The 21537-nt window shown below is 39.2% G+C and overlaps 2 protein-coding genes across 2 annotated transcripts; one reads left to right on the forward strand and one right to left on the reverse strand.

The window, feature by feature from the left end:
- Positions 1–2746: 2746 nt before the first annotated feature.
- map3k8 (mitogen-activated protein kinase kinase kinase 8) lies at positions 2747–13235 on the reverse strand. The gene is made up of 8 exons (XM_053640349.1): positions 13145–13235; positions 11893–12252; positions 10847–11017; positions 9555–9816; positions 7720–7826; positions 6818–6970; positions 4593–4839; positions 2747–4512 (listed from the first exon to the last, which is right to left on the reverse strand). The coding sequence occupies exons 2-8, from the start codon at positions 12223–12225 to the stop codon at positions 4385–4387; spliced, it is 1401 nt and encodes a 466-aa protein (XP_053496324.1). The 5' UTR covers positions 12226–12252; positions 13145–13235; the 3' UTR covers positions 2747–4384.
- Positions 13236–13680: 445 nt separating this feature from the next.
- On the forward strand, positions 13681–21534 carry mtpap (mitochondrial poly(A) polymerase). The gene is made up of 9 exons (XM_053639235.1): positions 13681–13842; positions 14383–14549; positions 15197–15430; positions 15597–15821; positions 16932–17140; positions 18716–18942; positions 19104–19196; positions 20000–20073; positions 20590–21534. The coding sequence occupies exons 1-9, from the start codon at positions 13686–13688 to the stop codon at positions 20959–20961; spliced, it is 1758 nt and encodes a 585-aa protein (XP_053495210.1). The 5' UTR covers positions 13681–13685; the 3' UTR covers positions 20962–21534.
- Positions 21535–21537: the final 3 nt, after the last annotated feature.

A 21537-nucleotide genomic window follows, 5' to 3' on the forward strand; every position in this document is an offset into this window, starting at 1 on the left:
GCAAAATAGCCTCCAACTCATAGTCATAACTTCATCTCACCAACAGAAACAACAATCCTCACAGAATTGCACCCACGTCTCAACATGTACTGCGGTTAGCTACATTAACTAGCAGCTGTTCTTAATGATTATAGTAGATAGTGTTTTAAATGAGCAATTCTCTGTTTGGAGTAATATTAATGAATAAATTGAGCTTCATTCAGTGACATACATCAGAACTCGTATCTCCATATATTGTCATTTTTATTTTTTTTCGTAATTCAATGCTATTGGTCAGTCTTTATGTCTGTCTGTACGTTTTACAAATATTTAACCAATGAAAAGTCATTAGAAATGAGCATTTAAGTGCTTTATTTAAATAATTAAAAAAAAACTTTTAACCCCCCTAGCATTTCCCCCTGGTTCAAAATCACTCCTACACCCCTATATATACAACATGAATAGAGATTGTTGTACAGCCATACATATTCAGAGAGGTTTGATGCTAAAATCTTGCAACAACCCCACTGTAACACACCTGTTTCCTCTCATAAGCTAACTATACAGTAAGTCACATCATGATTCAAATAAGATGTATAATATATATATACAGGGAAAACACCATGTGCCTGATAAATGTCAAAGGTTGGGGAGAATGGTATTTCATGAGAATACAAAATGTAGAACTATTATAAGTGAGTTAAGCCAGAAAGTTACAGTACAGCAAACTAACTGAAATTATTTTGCATCAGGGGAATATATTAAATAATAATTCCCTTTGGAAAGAAACTACTTCAACATGAAATTATGAATAGTGGAAGTTTCTAGATTTTTAAGTGTATGTATACATACACATCTGCCTCATTGATGTTTTTCTGTTTTAGATTCATAGATTGAACATCAGGTTTATTCATCTGAAGCATTATTCTGCCATATGTTAGAGAAGCTCAATGGGAGCTGTGGTCCTCCATGTAATTACTCTTTCTTCAAATAAAGCAGTCATGAGATCAGGGACTACCTTCTCACACTTACACTTTCACAGCCACTGTGACGCCAGCGGAAGACTGATAGGGAAACCCACTTCCCTTTTACGTCCTTTTCTACTAAAAGTGTGTGTGTGTGTGTGTGTGTGTGTGTGTGTTTGCGTGCGTGTGTGCATGCATGCGTGGGTGCGTGTGTGTGTGTGTGTGTGTGCGTGGTCTCTCTCTCTCTCTCTCTCTCTCTCTCTCTCTCTCTCTCTGGGCCTCTATCATTGTCTCTCTCAGTCCATTGTTCTCTCACTTTGTTTCCTTTTTTTCGCTTGATGTGCCCCTCTCTGTCTCTCTCTTTATTCTCCCTTTCTATTTACATCTCTCTTCCATACTGTCACATTCTCTCATCCTGTATCTCTTCAGTTCTATTTATATCAGCATAAATAGACAGCAAAGTCCAATCTTGTCTAAGATTAGAATGTAAGCGTGAGTGATACAAATTTAGTTATAATTCATAACTACTAATAGAAACGCTATCATTTCAGATGGGTGATTGTTGGTGTGATGGCTCTGGTCTGTTCAGTGTCACTTTATTTCATTTTCAACTGTATTGATTGATTGAGTATCAATAAGGAAAAAAATGGTATTGAGAAGAAGAGTAAGAGCTCATATGCTACACATGACCAAAGATATATCCCACTTGTAACACAAAGCTTGAGAATATTTTTACCTTTACACAGTATAGAAACATATATACAGTACTATACTGTGGCTTAACTCTTTTTATCCTGCCTTGCACATAATGTTCCTGGGATAGACACCACAATCCTGACCTGGATAAAGCAGTTAATGAATGAATGAATGAAGGAATGAATGCTCACCTAACAGCTAAAAAATCCATCTTTAAAAGCCTGCACCCAGAAGCAGATACTTTGTGGAACTTTTGCTTCGTAAATTTTCTTATGTAAATATTTTTTTAAATATTTATGTAAATATTTTTATGCAAATATATGTTTAAAGTACATCCTGTGGCACACCCAAGGTAAACTAGTTTTTTTCTTTTTTTTCCCATTTCCTTGAGCAGATTTTCCTTTAATTTTCCATAGAAAATTAGAAAACATTTTATATAAATGTGTGTGTATATATATATATATATATATATATATATATATATATATATATATATATATATATATATATATATATATATATATAAAATGTTCATAGTTTCTTGTAGTTTCCGTTCTTGTCTGGTGAAATCTTCATCTGGTCCAATGAGACGTGAAAGAGGGACTGAATCTTTGGACTGCAACTATCAGTGCATTTGTGTGGAACTAAAAGGACAACACTATGAAAGCAAGCGTACTCTTATCAGTACACATGTGCAAGCTTGAAGTAACAATGCAGCAAATACAGTACATCTATAAACCAAATATTAGCAAAAGATTAGAAGGGAAATGCACATTCTCAGCAGTCAGAGAATGAAGGTCACACATGGTTTGGCTGACTCACTTTACAATGGGGAAACTTCTCTTCTCATACATGGGTATCATTTCATATAAATGTATTGCAAATAAGTCCCTCTACTAGAGCTGACTGGCAGAACCTTGTCCTTGATAAGAAGATTTTGTGGTTTTGTAAACTGTACAGGTCTGTGTGCTTTCCAGAATTGACTGACTGACTCTTTCTGCAGAACTGACATTTTCCACTGAACCTTCTCAGGATGTGAATGCTCTAATGAAATTACTGTTTTTACCTGAAACAGAACTGCTTAATACCAAAAGGTAGATGTTCAATTTAAAACTTTATTACCTTCATAAACACTTACAAAAATATAAACAAAAACAATATTCATCTCAATAAAACATATTGACAAATTCATAATCGATGTACTTTGCAGAATCTCAACACAGTGCACATTCATACCAGACTCATAGTGTAGAAAACAACACACCAAAGTAAATAATGAAAAACAAAAGTACACGATCAGAAACGTTTTATCGGCAGTATAGTGCATATATAGAACATTTATGTGTATGATTAAATGAGGCTACGAAACTACTAAAGAATTTTGTACGTGCCACACTACAGCTGTGTTGTAATTCTTGTCTAAAGCACATGACCCATTGTGACCATTTGCACTGCAAGTACCCAACAAACACACATTCCACAGGAACAACAACTTAACATTTTCCAGGAACATCTGAAAATTAAAATAGTACTGAAAACACAAATATGTGGGCAAACATCCAGCGTCCCATCAAGCAAATAACTTCAAGAAATATATAATGCTAAATTCTGTAATGCCCTGTGCTGTATTATAATGATTGCATTGTGTCCAATAAAACAGATCAATACACAAAGCACATACAGTAAACCAAGGGTGTCCAATCTTATATACAAAGGGCTGGTATAGCTATAGTTTCATTCCAAGCAAACAGGATTCCACACCAAATAATTGTAATAAATGCACTGACCAGGCATAGCTCCAAATTGGCTGGTATGAAAACCTGTAGCCACACCGGCCCTTTTGTAAATAAGACTGGAAAAACTTCAGTACACAAACAAAGGATTTGATCCAGCATATCCTATTGAAAGTGTGTGTATAGTTGACCTATTGAACCTGGAGGATTATGTCTCAATTGTCCTTCAACTATAAAACATACCATTTTTTACCATATTTTTCTGTCTTCTAATCTACAAAAGATTTTGTGGAGTGCCAAAGTAATTGTTTTACATACACTTTCATGGAATTACACCATGAGACTGAGTAGTCTTGAGAAGGCGAAGCCACGAGGTTATAGTATGTAAAACAGAAGTAAACTCTGAATCCAGCACTACTGAAATGAGCGGTAACTCATTTTCCAGAGACAGTACGTGTTAAATCAGGATTTTCACCCCTACTGTTAATCAGTATCTTATCAATCCACTTACATGCACATCTGAGCACTATTACACTTTTCACCTTTATAGTCCTTTAAATACTTTAGGGACCATTTTCTTGTATACAACAATGAGCTACAACTAATCACTGTTTTTTTGGGGTCTTTTTTTTTTTTTGACGATGCTTTGTACACAATCCTCAAAGTGAGACATTGATTGGCTCTTTTGCCTTTTTATCATTAAAAACACTAATGATATGCAAGCATGCAATTTACAACTCTACTGACACTGCTATTAGTCATCTTGTTCAGCTTTCCATACCAAACTTTGGACTGAATGATCACATGTCATTCCCAGCCCAGCATTAAGCAAATCAACCTTTTTAATTGGTACTTGAGGTGACTGAATTGCCAATGATGATGAAACACCAGGTTCCATATGTATGTACAGTCCATATGTACTGTATCTTCAGGACTTTCGTACCTTATACATGTCACACAAGTCGCAGAAACACAAATTAAGTGTACACTCAAAAAGACCTCAGGATTCCTCTAGCCATACTCTGCACTTGGTGGCCCCCGGACAAAGTTGTAGTAGCCAGCCAGAGCGCCAAGGTCTATGTAGAGGGAACCTTTTCTTTTAAACGGGCCAGAATCTTCAGTGTACAGTGACGAAGAGTCTAAAATAACAAAAAAAGGGTGAAGGAATGCAAATGACTAGACTGACAGGATGTGCAAGTGCGTGTTTTTGTGTGTTTACCTTGTGTGCTGTCAGTCATTTGACTGTGTTGGCGTAAGAGTGGGTGTGTACTGTCTCCAAGTGCAGAGTCCAGACTCCAGCAGCGAGGCTGGTCTTCTCGTGAAGGGTGGAGGGCCTCCTCGTGCAGGAGCTCTGTGGCAGAGCTCCTCCGCGTTGGGACTCTCTCTAATGCTCGCTCCAGAAGGCCTCGCATAGCCGGACTACAGTCCTCCGATATGTCCTCCAGAGGAGGGGCCTGCTTATGGATCTGCACAGAGTGACAAAGAGACATAAGTACATTTTAAAAAATTATGAAAGCAAACAATATTGCAGCTGCAGAGCTTATTATAATACAAGTCACTGACATCTGCACACAGAAAGAGGAATATTATGGAACTGAAAACCTAAGACCGTAACAACAGGATACACCAGTAACGTCAGTTCACTGAAACCCAATGTGTGGCCAGGTGCGACAACAACTCATGACATCATGGGACAACATTATGTAAAATAATATCACCCAACTCTTGTGCCCAGATCAAGCACAAGTCATGAAAGACTGTGACCAAAAGTGCAGAAAAAGATCAGTATCAGTCAAATGCCTTTACAACAAAGCCACAAACAGAACCAACGGCATTGATGTTTGTCTAATTACAGTCACTACAATAGTTATTGACAGGATACTGGGCCAAGCTCCATGATGAAGTTAAACTGTAAACTAGGGAGGATAAAAAATATATGTATATATTTTCACTGCTAAAGTGTGATGCTCAATAAGTTTTGCCATACCCAAATACAGCCCATATGCTACTGCCAGAGGTTATATTTCAAGACAATTATAAGGTTCTGCTGTTTTGGCAAAATTGAGTTAGAGGAGTTATATTCCAAATTATACATAAAAGCACAGAAAAATAAAAAGTTCCATCTGCTTTGATCGTATTTAAGGTCAAAGCTTTATGGCTAAATATCATAACAGCACAGAATTGTGATATTATGCTACAATTTCATGGTCTGAATTAACATTATATTTCTATATCAATCTATATTTCTATATCAATCTTAAGAACAACAGATACATCGAATGATACTATGAAGTAGGAATCCTGCACCTCCTAAACCCAAAAGTAACTACAGCTCTTCGGTGATGTTTCCAACAGTGTGTATGATTCAGTTTTCAACAGAACTCATTTTGATTAAGGAAACAGCACAGGATGGCCAACTTCATATATAAAATTTCCTCCAAACTACTGCCCAGTGACTGAAACAACAGAATGAAAAAGGCAAGGCTTTAACTATAAAAGGTTTCTGCAGTAACCTTTTACAGTAAAGGCGTATTCAGAGTGGAAAAAAAAAAAAAAGGAGCAGCTAGGTCATGGAAAGGAGAACTAGTCCTAATGCAGAAATATAAATGACCCAGTGATACTGAGTGAACTAAAGAGGAACAACAATCAACTGAAAGAAACTGAATCAGAATTGCAGCACTGCAAGTAGAGTGTAGGAGGTTAAAAAAAAAAATCATAACCTCCACTAACAGGGCATTTTCGGTTTGTGTTACGTGGTTTTAATATGAAGGAGGCTTATCTGACCACATTCTGGAAACTGCTTCCATACAGTCACAGAAATGTGTGCGCCTGACATACATATACTGTACACTGTCAGATTCACACTTTTATTTATGTGTGTAGTTATTCATTGGTTGTTGATTTACTATGATGTGGGAGTGTACTGATTTTCTACTTAATTTCAGCTAGTTTTTTCATCATTTCAAAACTCTAGATGGTGGAAACACTGTATACAGTGAAGCAGAAATATGAAATTAATTACAAATTCAATTTATTTAATTATTTGTGTAGTGCCTTTAACACCAGATGTTGTAACAAAGCAACTTCAAAGAAATCCAGATGTAGATTTTGAGCACTAATGAATAAGCCAGGAGCAACAGTGACAAGGAAATAACTCTTGAGATGCCATGAGGTAGACCCTATGAGGAACCAGACTCAAAAGGGAGTCCCATGCAAGTCCCATCAAGTCCCTATTAATGATCTGTTACCAAAGAAATGATAACATATAAAAACCAGCTCTTTCATGTAAACTGTCAGATACTGTCAAAGCTACTGTTAAAGAAAATGAATCAACACCTTCTGACCAAACAGAACTGAGAATTCAACAAAGCTGTGGTATAAAAATTTAACATCTGCAGTACATTTTGGCCCCTATTTAAAACCCATCATATGTGATATACTCACTATGTAGAGGTACGAGGGGTATGCAGAGCGTGGGTATCTCCTCACCCAAGGTGGGCTACCAGTCTGCATGTGAATAATGGTGGTGCCCAGGCTGTAGATGTCTGTCTTTGTGTTGTGTCCTCTACACAAAACCAGCTCCGGACTCATGTACATCTGGACAGATACAAAAAGACTATGATCAGAGATTTAATTCAGCTTTTCATACACTTTGCATGTTAAACAGTAAATCTACTGGAGTTTTAGCGGGACATTTTTGTAGATGATTACTTCCTTCTGCTGAACAGATTATACAAGTGTGTATGAGTTTGTGTTTTCCAGATAATCAGGAAGAAATACACGAACCATGATCGCATGAGGAAGACAAGAGCCTCCTCCACTATTGTAAAGTCACCTCTCAGTGTTAAACCTACTAAATCTATCACAGAAAACGATTGAAGCACTTCAAAGATGGAACAGATGGGGAGTTTCAGAGTCTGTCGCACACTGGGCTTTCCAGGCAGGATCAAAACTGTGTGTGTGTTTGTGTGTGTGTGTGTGTGTGTGTGTGTGTGTGTGTGGGAGTTTCCCACCAAGACATAGGAGTAAACAAGACATGTGAAGCCAACAGGGGTCTCGGCATCGGTTTGCTAATGAAAGATTATATAAAAAGACATTAACCCTGAAGTTTCTTCACAAGGCTAATACAAAATACAAATAAAGAATTTGATGTCTATTAATTCATGTACTCCAAAAACAAAAGTGCTCAGTATATGTGGGAGCTTCTCTAAAACTGCTGAATCCCATTTCTTGTAACAGGTATAAATATCTCATTTGCGATCGCAAGCATGAAATGAATCATACGTGCCTTTTTTATTTGAATGTGAATTGTTCACCCACACGTAAAAACACACATACACACTCACCTCAGTCCCTCTGAGGTCTCTAGGAATGTACACATCCTCCGTCATCTGCACTGTTAGGCCAAAGTCCACCAGCACAGCTTTGGCAGACATCAGCACAATGTTACTGGCTACAGCGAGGAAGAGAGAGAGAAAGACGGAAGGATACAGATGAGAATAATGAGGATACATGGATGGCATGAGACTTGGACACTGTCACTCACTGTAATGTGAGAGACGCAGTAATTTCCTTTCTACTATTATGCCGCTGGGACTGAATAACAAGTTTAATCTCGAAGAAAAATTGTCCAGCAAAAGGCCAAGACTATACAGCACAGTACAGCACAGAGTACTGTACCTGTTTTACACCACTCTGTTCTGCCCTCTCTCTCTCTCTCTCAAGCTGGAATTTCCAGCTGTCTAAAGGTCATGAGTTTTAGTTCTTGGTTTTCACTGGCATTCAGGCTGACTTTAAGGAAAGGGAATGCTGCTGGCCTTAGCTCTCTTATTTTACTATGACGAAGTTAGGCTGTGGTTCCAGGCTGTTTAAAAGGTAAACTACAGAGAATAATAGAACACTAAGAAAACACAGCACCGCTTCCTCCTAACACTGGCCTAGATTCCAGTTCCTGCTGATTTGCTGCCTGGCCTTTACCAAACAGGGGTGTAAGCTGATTTACCTGAAATAATCTTAGAGGTTTCTTAGGTATGCATATCTGTGATTCTTGTGTCTGATTCATTTGAGCGCTGTTTGGGTAAATGCACAACTTGCACAACAAGAACTTGTGCATAGAGCACCCGCTATTGCATCCCTAGTCACTACTGTACACAGTTTTCTGATAAGAAGTAAACGGTCATGCAGAATGCGCCGATATTAAAAATGCACTGTTCTACGGAAAAATACTGAGTCAGAATTGTGATAGGAAACATTTCCCAAATAGTTCAAAATATAATAGTATAAAAGCTACCTTACGTAAAGTTTTGCATTGTTTTTTAATACGTTATTATATGTATATGTTTCCTCATGCTTCAGCAACTGCTTTATGATTGTTCACCTCTGCAGTATTGCTTAGAAAGTATTTTTGCATACACTAGTAGTAGTAGTAAGGTGCAAGCCAAGCCTGAACTCTAAAACCACAACAGGTTTTTGTGTTACTTTAACCTGTAACTAAAGCCAGTCAGCTAATGTGAGAAATGCGTTTCATTTACAGTTTAAAGGAATGTAAAGAAGGTGAGAAAGCCAGAAAGGAAGAGAGACTGAACCTGCTGGTGCAGAAGCAGAACATCTTACAGTGACAGTGCTGTGAATATGACCTGAAGTTGACTGTCTGTGTTAATACAATGCACCATTCAAAGTGTCACTTATTCAAGTACTCTGTATGTCTGGATAAGAGAACATGGCTGCGCAATGCATTTCCAACGACCAACAACAACAGACTTTTAGACTTAAATCATGCCTTGCAAACATTTTTTGTGTCCACCTGCACTGACTTACAAAAGACGGTCAAAGCCAAAGAGACATGGCATCAAATTTGTAGCTGAAAAACATGCTACCCTGCCCGTTCTCCACCAGTTTACCACTGTTTTCAATAGCTAGTCTGATTTCCTGCAACCCCTCTGAGAAATACTAGTAGCTTCCCACTTCACCTACTGGTTTGTTGATTCACTGCAGTGAAAGACCACCTAACTAGGAAAATACATGCTAGACATTATGGGGTGAACTAGAACCTCAAGGAAATGCACCATTTTTCTTTAAAATCCTCTATATGACTTTGCTTACTTCTCAACAAACTAATTCCTTTTAAGATCTAATATATCATTTAAATATCAAATCAGGAATGTAAGTGTATTAGACTCACGTTTAATATCGTGGTGTATGATATTGTGCGAGTGCAGATACTCCAGTCCGCGCAGAACCTGCTGCGTGACCCAAATGATCTCAAACTCTCTCATTGGACCGCAGCTCTCCAGCTTCTCCAGAATCGAGCCACCTTCTCCGGCCTCCATGAAGAGATACACACCCTGCTCCCACAGCAGTGCCCCGTACAGTTCAGCGATGTTCTCATGACGGAACCGGGCTTGGATCTCTACATCTGCTGGCTTGAAGTGCTCCAAAGGGATCTGTGTATGATTATGGGGATAAGAAGAAGCTTAAATAAACAAGAACCTATATATTATTACTAGGTTAAATGCATAATTGGGTTCGAAAAACTACCAAGCTTGAAATTTACAGGATGCATGCAAAATGGTCATGTTTGTTGCTGTAGGTTAATACAGTGCTGGGAAGTGTGGAGAATCACTTGTGGTCTTAGACAAGGGGACTCCCAAAGTGCACGTGAAGAACTAACAGGAAGTTTATCTGAGATATGAGCAGTCTTCAAGCCGTGAACTGAGAGTCACATTGACAAGAAAGATTTCTAGGTCTGAACAATTTCTAACACATAAACCAGTATAAAGTTTAAACACTAAACCGTACATTCATGCTGTTTATTCAATCTATGATCCTTATGTAGATTTCTATTTGAAAATTATATAGTGTAGCGGTCATGCTTGAATGCCATCTGTAGAATGTCTGTTTGAGCAAGTTTCTGTCAGGTTTCTAGTTTCAACAACTGTAGGTTTAACAAGATCCAAAAAAAACCAAAAAAAAAAACCCACCAAAGAGCCTTTTAGGCAAATCAGGTCCTTTCCTGTCACATTCTCTTCCTCTTAAGAAAAGATTCTTTAATTGCAACAACATCTATAGTTGCAGCAGACTGCCTTTCTGTTCCTCATGCCCTCGTGGTCCTTGTGATTGTCGCATGAGGGCACACATGATCTCTAGAAGTATGTGTCTAAGGACTTTTATGTAACTATATTTACCTACAGTTATAATCATGTAACAGCTTTATATCTACTAATAGACTCATAGAAATAGAATCAATGTGAAAAGAGGCACACTGACACATCACTACTTTTTCTACTCCTTCACAACTATTTAATGCTGCAGCCAAACAGGATGTACAGTAATGAGCTGATGGGAAAAAGTTGTCTTATTTCTGACAGGAAAAAAAAAGACTGTGTCTTTGCCTGGAAGACATTAAACTAAGGGGAGGGAAAAAGCAAAACTTTGGCAGACAGCAAACAAATTCCTGGCACTGCAGGAACTTACCCGTTTACATGCCATCCGCTTGCGTGTTTTAATGTCTTGTGCCAAGTGGACTTTCCCGAAAGAGCCTTTGGGAACGTGGCCCGGCCCTGGAGCCTTGTAGGTCAGCCTCCACGGAAACAGGAGCACGTCCAAATCAATGCGATAACGGCCCTCTTTTATAACCATGTCTGTCTGTATGGGTGCAACGGGAAAGGGAGGTGAAACATGAGGCTGCAAAAATTTCACGGAAACATACACTGCAACCATTCAGCAAATTCAAACTCTGAAATAAAGGCTACAACGGCAATCAAAGAACAGCCCTAGTTTATAACTGTATGTGCCAAGCACCAAAATGACTTACAAAAATTCACAAGCTATGTTCTTATGAGTAAAGAACGGATACGAAGTGATCCTGACCCACTTTAAGACATACATTGTGTCTGATCTTGTGATTCACTAATCCTTACCACCAGCGTAGTGCATTATGGGTACCAGCTAGGGCAATTTGCTCAGACGCTGACTTAATGCATTATGGAATTTTGAGAATGAAAGATGTCAAAACTCCAAAGGAGGAAGTGCTACGATCGCTGGCTGCTTTCTTAAACATTTTGCTGCCAGGAATCCTCTGGAATCCTATAACAACTCTGACAGTCTATCATGTGCATTAAAAAATTTTCATTCACTTCTACTGTGACATATTTTCAAATAAGATGTCGATTCCATTTATATGCTTCACAGATCCCAGTTTTTGAACCACAAGCCTAGGGGATGCAGAACACTCCTAATCCACTTATGGGTTAGGGCAGAGGTGTCCAATTTTATCCAGAAAGGGCCGGTGTGGGTGCAGGTTTTCATTCCAACCATTCTATTGAAAGCCAAGCTTAATTGATTAAATAAGTGGGATCAGGTGTGGCTCCTGTTTGATTAGAATGAAAACCTGCACCCACACTGGCCCTTTGAGGATAAGATTGGACACCCCTGGGTTAGGGAGTAAACTCCCATTTCAGAAACAATGATAGACTATAAACTGAATATAAAAATGTTCTATTAAAGAGCCCATTCCTCACCTTGTTCAGAAGCACCCCGAGCTCCTCCTCTACCTTGGAAAGTGTGGAGGCAGGTGTGTTGGACACCATGTTGACAAATGCCAGCAGGTCCGCCACACTACCGTACCTCACTTTGTCATTCTGCACACGGGAAACCAAGTCAGGCAAGGCCGAGCCATCTGAGAGCTCGTTTTCATCCATAGTATCTCCTGAAAGACCCTCCACGAGTGACTCGCCTGATTCCTCTTCGTCCTCTCTGTCCGAGCAGAGCCTCTCCACAGCCTCGATGATGTCTCCAAGATTCATGTGTGCCAAGAGTAGTTCTAAGCCAACATTTTGATTCTCGAAATCCATGTTTTTGAATGCAGAATGCTCTGAAGTCTGAAACAGAGTATCACAAGGGCACGTGTGAAGTGTGACACTCAGTCACATGCATGTGTTAGGCGGGTTACAAAATAACGCCAAAATTATCCTACGAACAACTAAAAGTCAGGCGGATGTCTGACCTCGGATTGTTAATGCCATACGGAAGAAGACGGTGTTGTATGTTGTTTGTTTTACAAATATGGGGTTTTGGAAGGGGAAGGAAACAGCTGTGCCAATTTAGTGACTGTGTCTCTAGATCTGGTTACTTTTTACTTCCCTTGAGCAACTTTTATTTAGGGTGTGGGGGAAAAGAGCAACCATGGTAGAATCTATTATTTACTATTCAGATAAAACTCTATTCTATTCATATAATAATAAATTCATAACAACTCAATAAATATGCAGATCAGTCGTTGACGTCATCTGGCGACTAGTATCGACTTTTAAAGCATGCATTAGCAAATTTCCCCTACAGAAGCGTTAAAAACAGAGTCTGAGCTCGGATATCTACTGCTAAACTGCAGTGTGTCCGAGCTGTTTGTTTCAGAAATAAGGGGATTTTTCAGAGGGGAAGGGAAGCCCAAGCCTGAACAGCCCCCTCACACGAAGTCAAAAGTACCGACTGTCAAAAGTACACAAAGTAATGCTGTAATGAAAGGCAGAAGTGGAGGGGAAAACTACCTTGTTCCATTTAATTAAAAAAACACGCATGGATTTTCGACAGTGTTATGATGTCAAATACGCGAATATCTCGAGCATTTATTTATTTATTTATCAAACATATAAGTGGGGGAAAATAAAGGACAAACACCTGCTGTCAGTTGAACGCAGCAAACTTTAATCCACATGCTCGACTTCACTGTGTAACTATTAAAAACAAAGACAGATGAAGAGTTGTTCCACTCACCTCTACAGAAGTTTAGCTCACAAGGAAGCGATGTGTATGTAATGCTCCATAATGTGAAATGGCTGCTGTGTTGTCTGTGATGCGATAAATAAGCCGTGCGTTTTCATTCCGCTGCCCTTCTACGGCAGAGCCTCCCACCTCTGCGGTTTCGCTTCTCCTTTACACACTCTCTTTCATGTTTCCTCATAGGTCACTCGTACCAAACCCTGTGTGTTTTCAGTACTCGCGCCACCTATTGGCTTTCCACCCCCCTTTTCCATTTTGTACTCAGACTTCATCTTTATCTTTCACTTCCTGGAGACCTATCTGTTCCATGCACCACTATGGAAAAAAATAGTCATTTTTTTATTACTAGAGTTAGTTTCTCAATTTGCAATGACAAGAATAGAAATTAAATTAACGTATACAATAAAGTATTTTTTTTAAGTTGTTTGTTGTACGGTTCGTGTGAGTAAGATTCTGAAAGCGCAAACGCGGAAAACTTCGCCCTTTGCGGTTGCCGTAGAATGAGAAGTGCGCATGCGCCGGTTTTAGTCCAAAGATGGCGGCCTGCTTTGGGACGTGTAGGTTACATATGAAAGGAGCAGAGAGGCTTGTTAAACTGCGACAGAAATCGGATTTACGAGCTCGGAGAATACTCAGCAGATCCACCTTTGCCACTAAAGCACAGACAGTCAAAAAGTCGCTACAACAAGCTGGTATGTTGAAATGAGTTTAATTCCCGTTCATCAGACAGAGCAGACTCATGTTGTTGGCTAAATGACCCTAATATAACATAATTTGTTTCAATACCATGTTAGTTTATGTTGCATTCGGGTAACTTTAATCGACATAGGTGTTTGATTCGTCTGACTGTTGTCTCTTCGGAAGTTATTGAGCTTGATTGTTATATATAAGCTATGTGGGAACCTGGAGCCTATCCCAGGAAGCATGGGGCACAAGGCGGGGTACACCCTGAACAGGGTGCCAGTCCATCACAGGGCACAATCACATACATACACACACACACACACACACACACACACACACACACCCATACATACACTACGGACACTTTAGCCATGCCAATAAGCGGTAGAAGATTGATGGATGGATGGACATTCCTGTTAATTGCACTACATCATTGAAGAGTCAAGTCAATTCATAAGACAAGTCAGTCGTATAGAAGTACTGCTGATCCCAGCAATCATTGTACTGTGATATACTTTAACTCAGCTTTGAATTACAATCTAATTTAGGTGCAGCAGCAGACAAGGAATCGTTTTCTGCTGTCCAGGAGCAAAGACGAGAACAAGCTGAGAGGTCTGTCCTCATCAACTGCCCTCCAAACATCAACCAGAAAAGGTTCTTAGACTACATCTCTAAACATGGACACATACAGAACCATTTCTTCTATCAGTCTTATGTAAGTATCAGTGCAGCAGAACATTCTGTAGTTTTCTGCTTTCTGAGATCATGCACTCAGACCATCCTCCTATCATGATCTATAATATTGCCTTGGGCTTCACAATACAGTCAACTGCAAAAGGTAGGATCCTTGTCAGTCGAAAATGAAAATGACCAAGTTTATTTTATTTCAATAGGATCAGTGTGATAAGTTTCACAGATTACCACAAGTAAGGAAAGTGACCAAATGGTGTGTGAAAAGATAGTAATAGTGGAAAATCCATATGTGATCAGTTCAACGGTTTACATAATACTGATGTAAATATTCTCTAATAGCTGATATGCTGTTTTCTGCCTCCATCACTGCCCTGCCTCCATTGTCTGAGCAGTTTTTGAGTTTTTTGTTCTTCTGACATCTTTAACTCAAAGTTGCTTGGCCAATTTTTATTTATTAATAAACGACAAATCAGTGGCACTTGACAGTAGATTGCATTTTCATCTTAAGTTTTGAGATATCGTTACTATTGTCATCTTGTCATTATTGCCAACATTTCTAATGGATGGATGGATTTCTAATGTTACATGTTTTATCAGTAAACTCAAAGTTCTCATTCACAAAGATTAAGAAGACTTCATTTTGATGAATGTTTGTGCTTTGTTCTCCAGGGTGTTTATGCAGTGGTGGAATTCTCTACAAAGGACAGCATCACTGCATTGAAGGCAAACTGCACCATACCAAGTGTCCAACATGAAGCAGCTGTGCCTTTCAAATCTCGTCTCCTCTCACTGAAATGGACAGGGCAAGGCGGACATTCAAGTGCCTCAAGCACGCTGAAGTTCCAAAAGCTTTTACCTATTCCTATTAATGAGCTCACTCAACATCTCTCCAAACAAGAAAGTGTAAGTTACCTTTTTTGAAAAGTGAACAGTCCTTCTAAATGTAGTTGGTAATGTTAATATACAAATAAACATAAGTTATTTGTATATTAAATAAGTTATTAAAGCATTATCAAACAATACATTATTACACACTATGACTAGTGTACACACTCCCCATGTGTTCCAGATAGATCAGCAGCTGCAGTGTCTGTCTGATCTCTATCAGCTGACTGAAGAAAACATCAGTTTACGCTTCTTGGTCTGTTCACTGCTCAGAGATATCGCTGCTGCCTATTTCCCAGAATGCATCATCAGGCCTTTTGGCTCCACTGTGAACAGCTTCGGAAAACTGGGCTGTGACCTGGACATGTTCCTGGATTTAGATGGCATCAGTGGACAGAACCAGAGGAAGGTCAGTAGCTATAAGGGACAGGTAGCCCTCTGACATTTGAAGGGTGGGACTGGGTAATGTGAGTGTAATGTCTTAATAATCTAAATGAATCAAGGCTTCCTGTTGGAAATGTTCCAAATTATATATTACACACTATCTATTTACTACCAAGTGTGGACATGTGTGATGGGAGGGGGTGTGTAAAATTAGTTTTAAACATTGCATTTGAATTTGAATTCATTAAAAGAACAGGTATTCAAATAGAGGAAGTAAAAACAGTATGAGTTGTTCCTCTACTTGCTTGTATCATATTGTATAAACCAAAAGTTGTGCCTTTCTTAAGTATAGAAAATTTTACTATCATGGTTGATCTATAAACTTTAATGATTTAGATTTTTTTCTGAATCATTTTATTTTGATTCATATATTATTATTTACTGATAATTAGCTTGATTTTACATTTCTTTGGCAAATGTAAAAATCTAGGAGAAAAAAACAGTCCATTAAATGGTATAATTGGGCAAATCAGCACTGTATCAAGGATAAAAGTTTAAGCAGTAAATGGAAATATTAAAACTGTTGAGTTGTTTTAACTGGAAGACTTTTGGCACTAGCTGAAGTTCAGCCAAAAATTTGGGAACACTTTTAAGAAACGGGTGTTTTTATAGACTTGCTTTAGGCAACCAAAATTAAAATGCAGCATATTTTTGTTTGTTTGTTTTGAGCATGCAAATATAATCAATTTAAATAGTATTCGACAGTCTAATTAATTCTGGAAGCCCTTAGATTGGAATTGAGAACTCCTCCTCTAGATCATTCAAGTTGTAGAGTGAGATGCTGGTTGATGTTTTTCAACTGTGCACCAGAATAGCCTCTACTGCTCAATTTCAGAAAAAGAAAGTAAACTACTAATGCGTATGTTCAGTGCACTGTTTTGTAGAATATGATGAGATATATATACATACACACACACACACGGCTCTAAAACTTTAAACTAACTATGACTTTATTCCACATTCACATGGCAGTTAAACAAAACTGAATTGCATGAGAATTTACAATCCATTTTATTTTTTGTGTATTAGTATATAAGTCTATATAATCTGTAAAGATTTTTCTTAACTCTACTAGGGTTCTGGTCTGTCACTTGAGTATCAAGTAAAGCAGGGGACGTCAGAGCGGACGGTCACCCAGAGTGTCCTGTCTGTTATCGGGGAGTGTGTGGACCAGTTTGGCCCAGGCTGTGTGGGCGTTCAGAAAATCCTCAATGCACGCTGCCCCCTCGTCCGATTCGCTCACCAGCCTTCAGGATTTCAATGTGACCTCACAGCAAATAACAGGTAAAATACTTACTAAATCCCATCACATGTAATGATTCATGCGGAGCTTTAGGGTAAAGCTGAAGGTTCAGATGGCTCATGTCCAACTTCATTGCAAATATTTGGACTGAGTATGTATGTATATATGTATGTATGTATATGAGGTTTACAATTAATTCACCAAATCATCTTTTAATACAGAAATATTCCCTGATTCATAGGATTTTTAAAAGATTAGCTAACATGAAGCATTTTGTTATATTTGCACTAAGCTCATTGCTTGTACATCCTGAAAAGCAGCTGAGAAAATCCATGTCAAAATATATACATCTAAACCACAGTGAAACTGCAGTTTGAAAGTGAGGTGAAGTTCAAAGTGAAGCATGAAAGATAATTCTTATGAACAGCATAGGGTGAAAAAGGTGAAATGTCAGATCTCATGCTTTAAATACATTTTATTTTCACTTCTATTTTCCTGACCAGCTTTCAGATTTATGAAACTCGCATATTTGAAGGTGACAACACACCGAAACTCATGTGTTTTCTGGAGACATGATGTATAATGCCTTAACTCTTAACTCTGATCCCTCTAGGGGAAAACCGTGCACTTTCACCAGAATGATGGAAAGCAGTTCAGCATAAATGGCTCTAGCAGAAATCTGAAGATGTGAATGAAACTCTGAGTAGTTCCTATTCTTGAGTGTGTCAGGAAACATTTTTAAGAAACAGGAAGCCATTGAGAAGTACAAACTCTTAGATGTGTTAAAAAAAAAATAAATTCAGCAACTATTGTGCGTAAATGACTCCCTCTGTCCATGTGCTTCAACTTTCACCCACTGGTCTTTCACTTTTTCCTTGTCTGTACCTAGACAGTCATGTGTTCTGGTACACTTTCTCAACACTTATCTTTTCTCTTGTTATGAATTATTTGGCTGGTTTGCAGATATCTCACAACTAATTCAGTGTATACTATAGCTTTATTGTTAATTGTATAAAAAAAAATTGTGAAAATCTTTCATATATCTCAGAAAGTGGTGGATTGAAATGCAGCTGCTAAGCTTTCATAGACATTAGAGGTGGACAGCACAACAATATGATATAAATTAGTGGTCACCGACCCTGTTCCTGGAGATCTACCTTCCTGAAGATTTTAGCTCCAACCATAATCGTGTCCGCATGACCATCTAGGTATTGCCTTAAGAAGTTCTTGATCAACTAAAACAGGTGCATTAGATTTTGGTTGGCGATGAAACCTGCAGGAAGGTAGGTCTTAAGGAACAGGGTTGGTGACCACTGATGTAAATGATGTCACTGTATACTAGGGATGTGCATGGGTTTTCGAATACCAGGTTAACAGTTTGCGGCACCAGCATTCGAATACTGAAATGACTATTCATGATTTCATTCTTCCCTACGTCTTCATTAATTCAGTAAAAAAAACTAACTTACAAACAGATGACCGAGACAAGTCACATCTGGCAGTATTTTGATGCAGAGATCAGCAGATGTGTCTGATAATCTAGAATGAACTGAATATTTTTGTGAAGTAGTACTGCTCTGTAGGGATTACAGTTGTTGGCCCACTTGTGTCCTCAGGGTGGCGATGAAGAGCTCGGAGTTGCTGTTTGTGTTTGGGAAACTGGATGCACGTGTGCGACATCTGGTCTTCGCAGTTCGGTGCTGGGCTCGTGTGCATGGCATCACCAGCAGCATTCCTGGAGCCTGGATCACCAACTTCTCCCTTACAGTCCTCGTTCTGTTCTTCCTCCAGCGCAGGACGCAGCCGTTACTGCCCACTCTGGACCAGCTCAGAGACCTGGCAGGTATGTAGTCTAATATATACACAATGTCTTCACTTCGGTAAACAATATTTTTACATATTATGCACTATACAGTATATTATGCACAAAGACACCTGCAAGCACTTTATATATATATATACATATACATCATAGCCTCACAGCTTTGTGTGTTTATTTCCTAGACCCTTCAGATCGGTGCATTATTGAAGGGAATGACTGTACGATTGTCAGTGACCTGAGCAAGATTAAACTACAGGAAAACTCAGATACACTAGGTAAGTAGTCCTTGAAGTGTTAAGGATTTGTCATTAATAAAACAAAGAAGTTTGTGGACACCCAATCATCACACCTGTATATGCTTGTTGAACATCCCATTCCAGATTTCGTCCCCCTTTGCTGTTTATAATAATAACCTCCAGTCTTCTGGGAAGGCTTTCAACTAGATTTTGGAGCGTGGCTTTGGGGATTTGTGCTCGTTCAGCCACAAGAGCATTTGTGAGATCGGGCACTGATGTCCATGAGGAGGACTGGGGTGCAGTCAGCGTCTCAGTTCATGCCAAAGGGGTTCAGTGGTGTTGAGGTCAGGGCTCTGTGCAGGACACTCAAGTTCTTCTACATCAAACTTGGCAAACCATGTCTTCATGGAGCTCGCTTTATACACAGGGGCATTGTCGTGCTGGAACACGTTTGGGTCTCTTAGTTCAAGTGAAAGAAAACTACATCATACCAAGACATTCTGTACTACTGTGTGCTTCCAAATTTGTTGCTACAGTTTGGGGACAAACCACATATGGATGTGATGGTCTGGTGTCCACAAACTTTTGGCGATATAGTGTATGAAGGACTGTACATTTTTAATATAAAATGTGAAGGGAAAGATTTTCGTCTCAATTTAAAATGATAACGTGCGATAATAAATTGATTCTGTTCTAAATAATTATGAATGAATCAATCAGTTTAGCTGTTATTATGCAGCCCTTAAATATGTCTTAACCATTGCAATGTGATGTTGCAATAATAATAATAATAATAATAATAATAATAATGCAACTAAATAGTTCCCATGTGTCCTCAACAGAGATGCTGCTGCAGGAGTTTTTTGAGTTTTATGGCAATTTTGCCTACAGTTCAACGTCCATCAACATAAGGAAGGTGCGTAACAAATAATATATATTCTTGAGCACATAGATTGCTGCTCCTTCTACATTTCTGACTGAAAATACAAAGTAACCTTAAAGTGAAGCATCATAATCATACTCCAATTTGCCTGCACTCGTAACACAGCCCATACATGACAGATGTGAGTGAGTAGTGGATAAATTCTGAAACATTCACTTCCTGTGACCACTCAACACACACACACACACATGCACTCACTTTGCAGTAGCTGTGCTGATTAATTGAGGGGCTGCTGCTGTTGCTACTGCTGCTGTAGTAAAATGCAGACCTTGGCCTCTAAATGTGCCACTTCTGGGGAAATCTATGACCAGTCCTCTGGTCATTTATCATTTTTTATCATTGTCATTCCACTCTATGTTACCGAGTCATCTTCCGTAAAGTCTCGGCTGTGTCGGTGCAGAACCTCTGCAAGCTCAGGACCTCACTTCTTTTAGTTCATACGAAAATTTTAAGTTGGTCATATTAATTTTTGAAATGTATTCTTTCCAGGGAAAAGAGCAGAACAAACCCGAGTCGACCCCTCTGCACATCCAGAACCCGTTCGAAACCGGTCTAAACGTTAGCAAAAACGTGAACGCGACACAGCTGGAGCGATTCGTAGCACTGTGTCGTGAGAGCGCCTGGCTCCTTGAGCAGAAAGAGGTGCTTAAACGGAGTACTGGTCAGTCAGCAGACGTAATCCCACCTTGGGGACTGGCTGCCCTCCTGTTGCCTTCAGTTGCTCAGTCAGCGGGCGTGAAGGGTCGCAGGAAGAAGAAGCATCATCCAGCGAGCGAGAGGATAAAGAATTTACTGGAGTCACTGAAGAGCAACAGTGGAGGAGCAGGTGCAAAACCAAGCACTGTTAATGGTCACCACTAGGGGGCAGCATGCTTCTGGACTTTAATGGGGCCTGCATTTGGGTAAGAACTGAGATTGTTTCACAAACTCAAAGCGTCTAACCAAGTGGTGATTGGTTCAGCCGAGTTGGGCTGTGGTGAGTCCAGCCTGGAGAATCGGCTCCACTGTCTGCCTGTTTTACCGCAGGCCAGCCTGTGTGAACCACAATAACAAAACAACGCCACATCCACAAAACAACCTACAGTGTTTCCCTTAACGTATTGTGGGATATTTTAGGTTGGTGTAAACAGGAAGCCTGAGAGCTTGTTGTTCCATCCACTATGATGGATAGCTGACAGTGGAGATTCACTCAATGTGTTCAGATTAAAAGGGATCATGACGCTGTAGCGAACCAGACCGACTGCATTGTGGAATAAAGCCAAATGGCATCTGAATGAATGTGTGCTCTGTGGTCACATGGGCTTCATTCTCCAAGGTAGTGCACATAAAGCAGAAAGACATCTATCTTTATCCCAAATGCATATATAATTAACTCTGTTTCGTATGAGATTAAATTACGTCTGCTTTGTCGTATTTCAAAAAGTGCCTAATGTACAG

Source organism: Ictalurus furcatus, chromosome 13 (assembly GCF_023375685.1).
Source record: "Ictalurus furcatus strain D&B chromosome 13, Billie_1.0, whole genome shotgun sequence".
Lineage (NCBI taxonomy): Eukaryota > Metazoa > Chordata > Actinopteri > Siluriformes > Ictaluridae > Ictalurus > Ictalurus furcatus.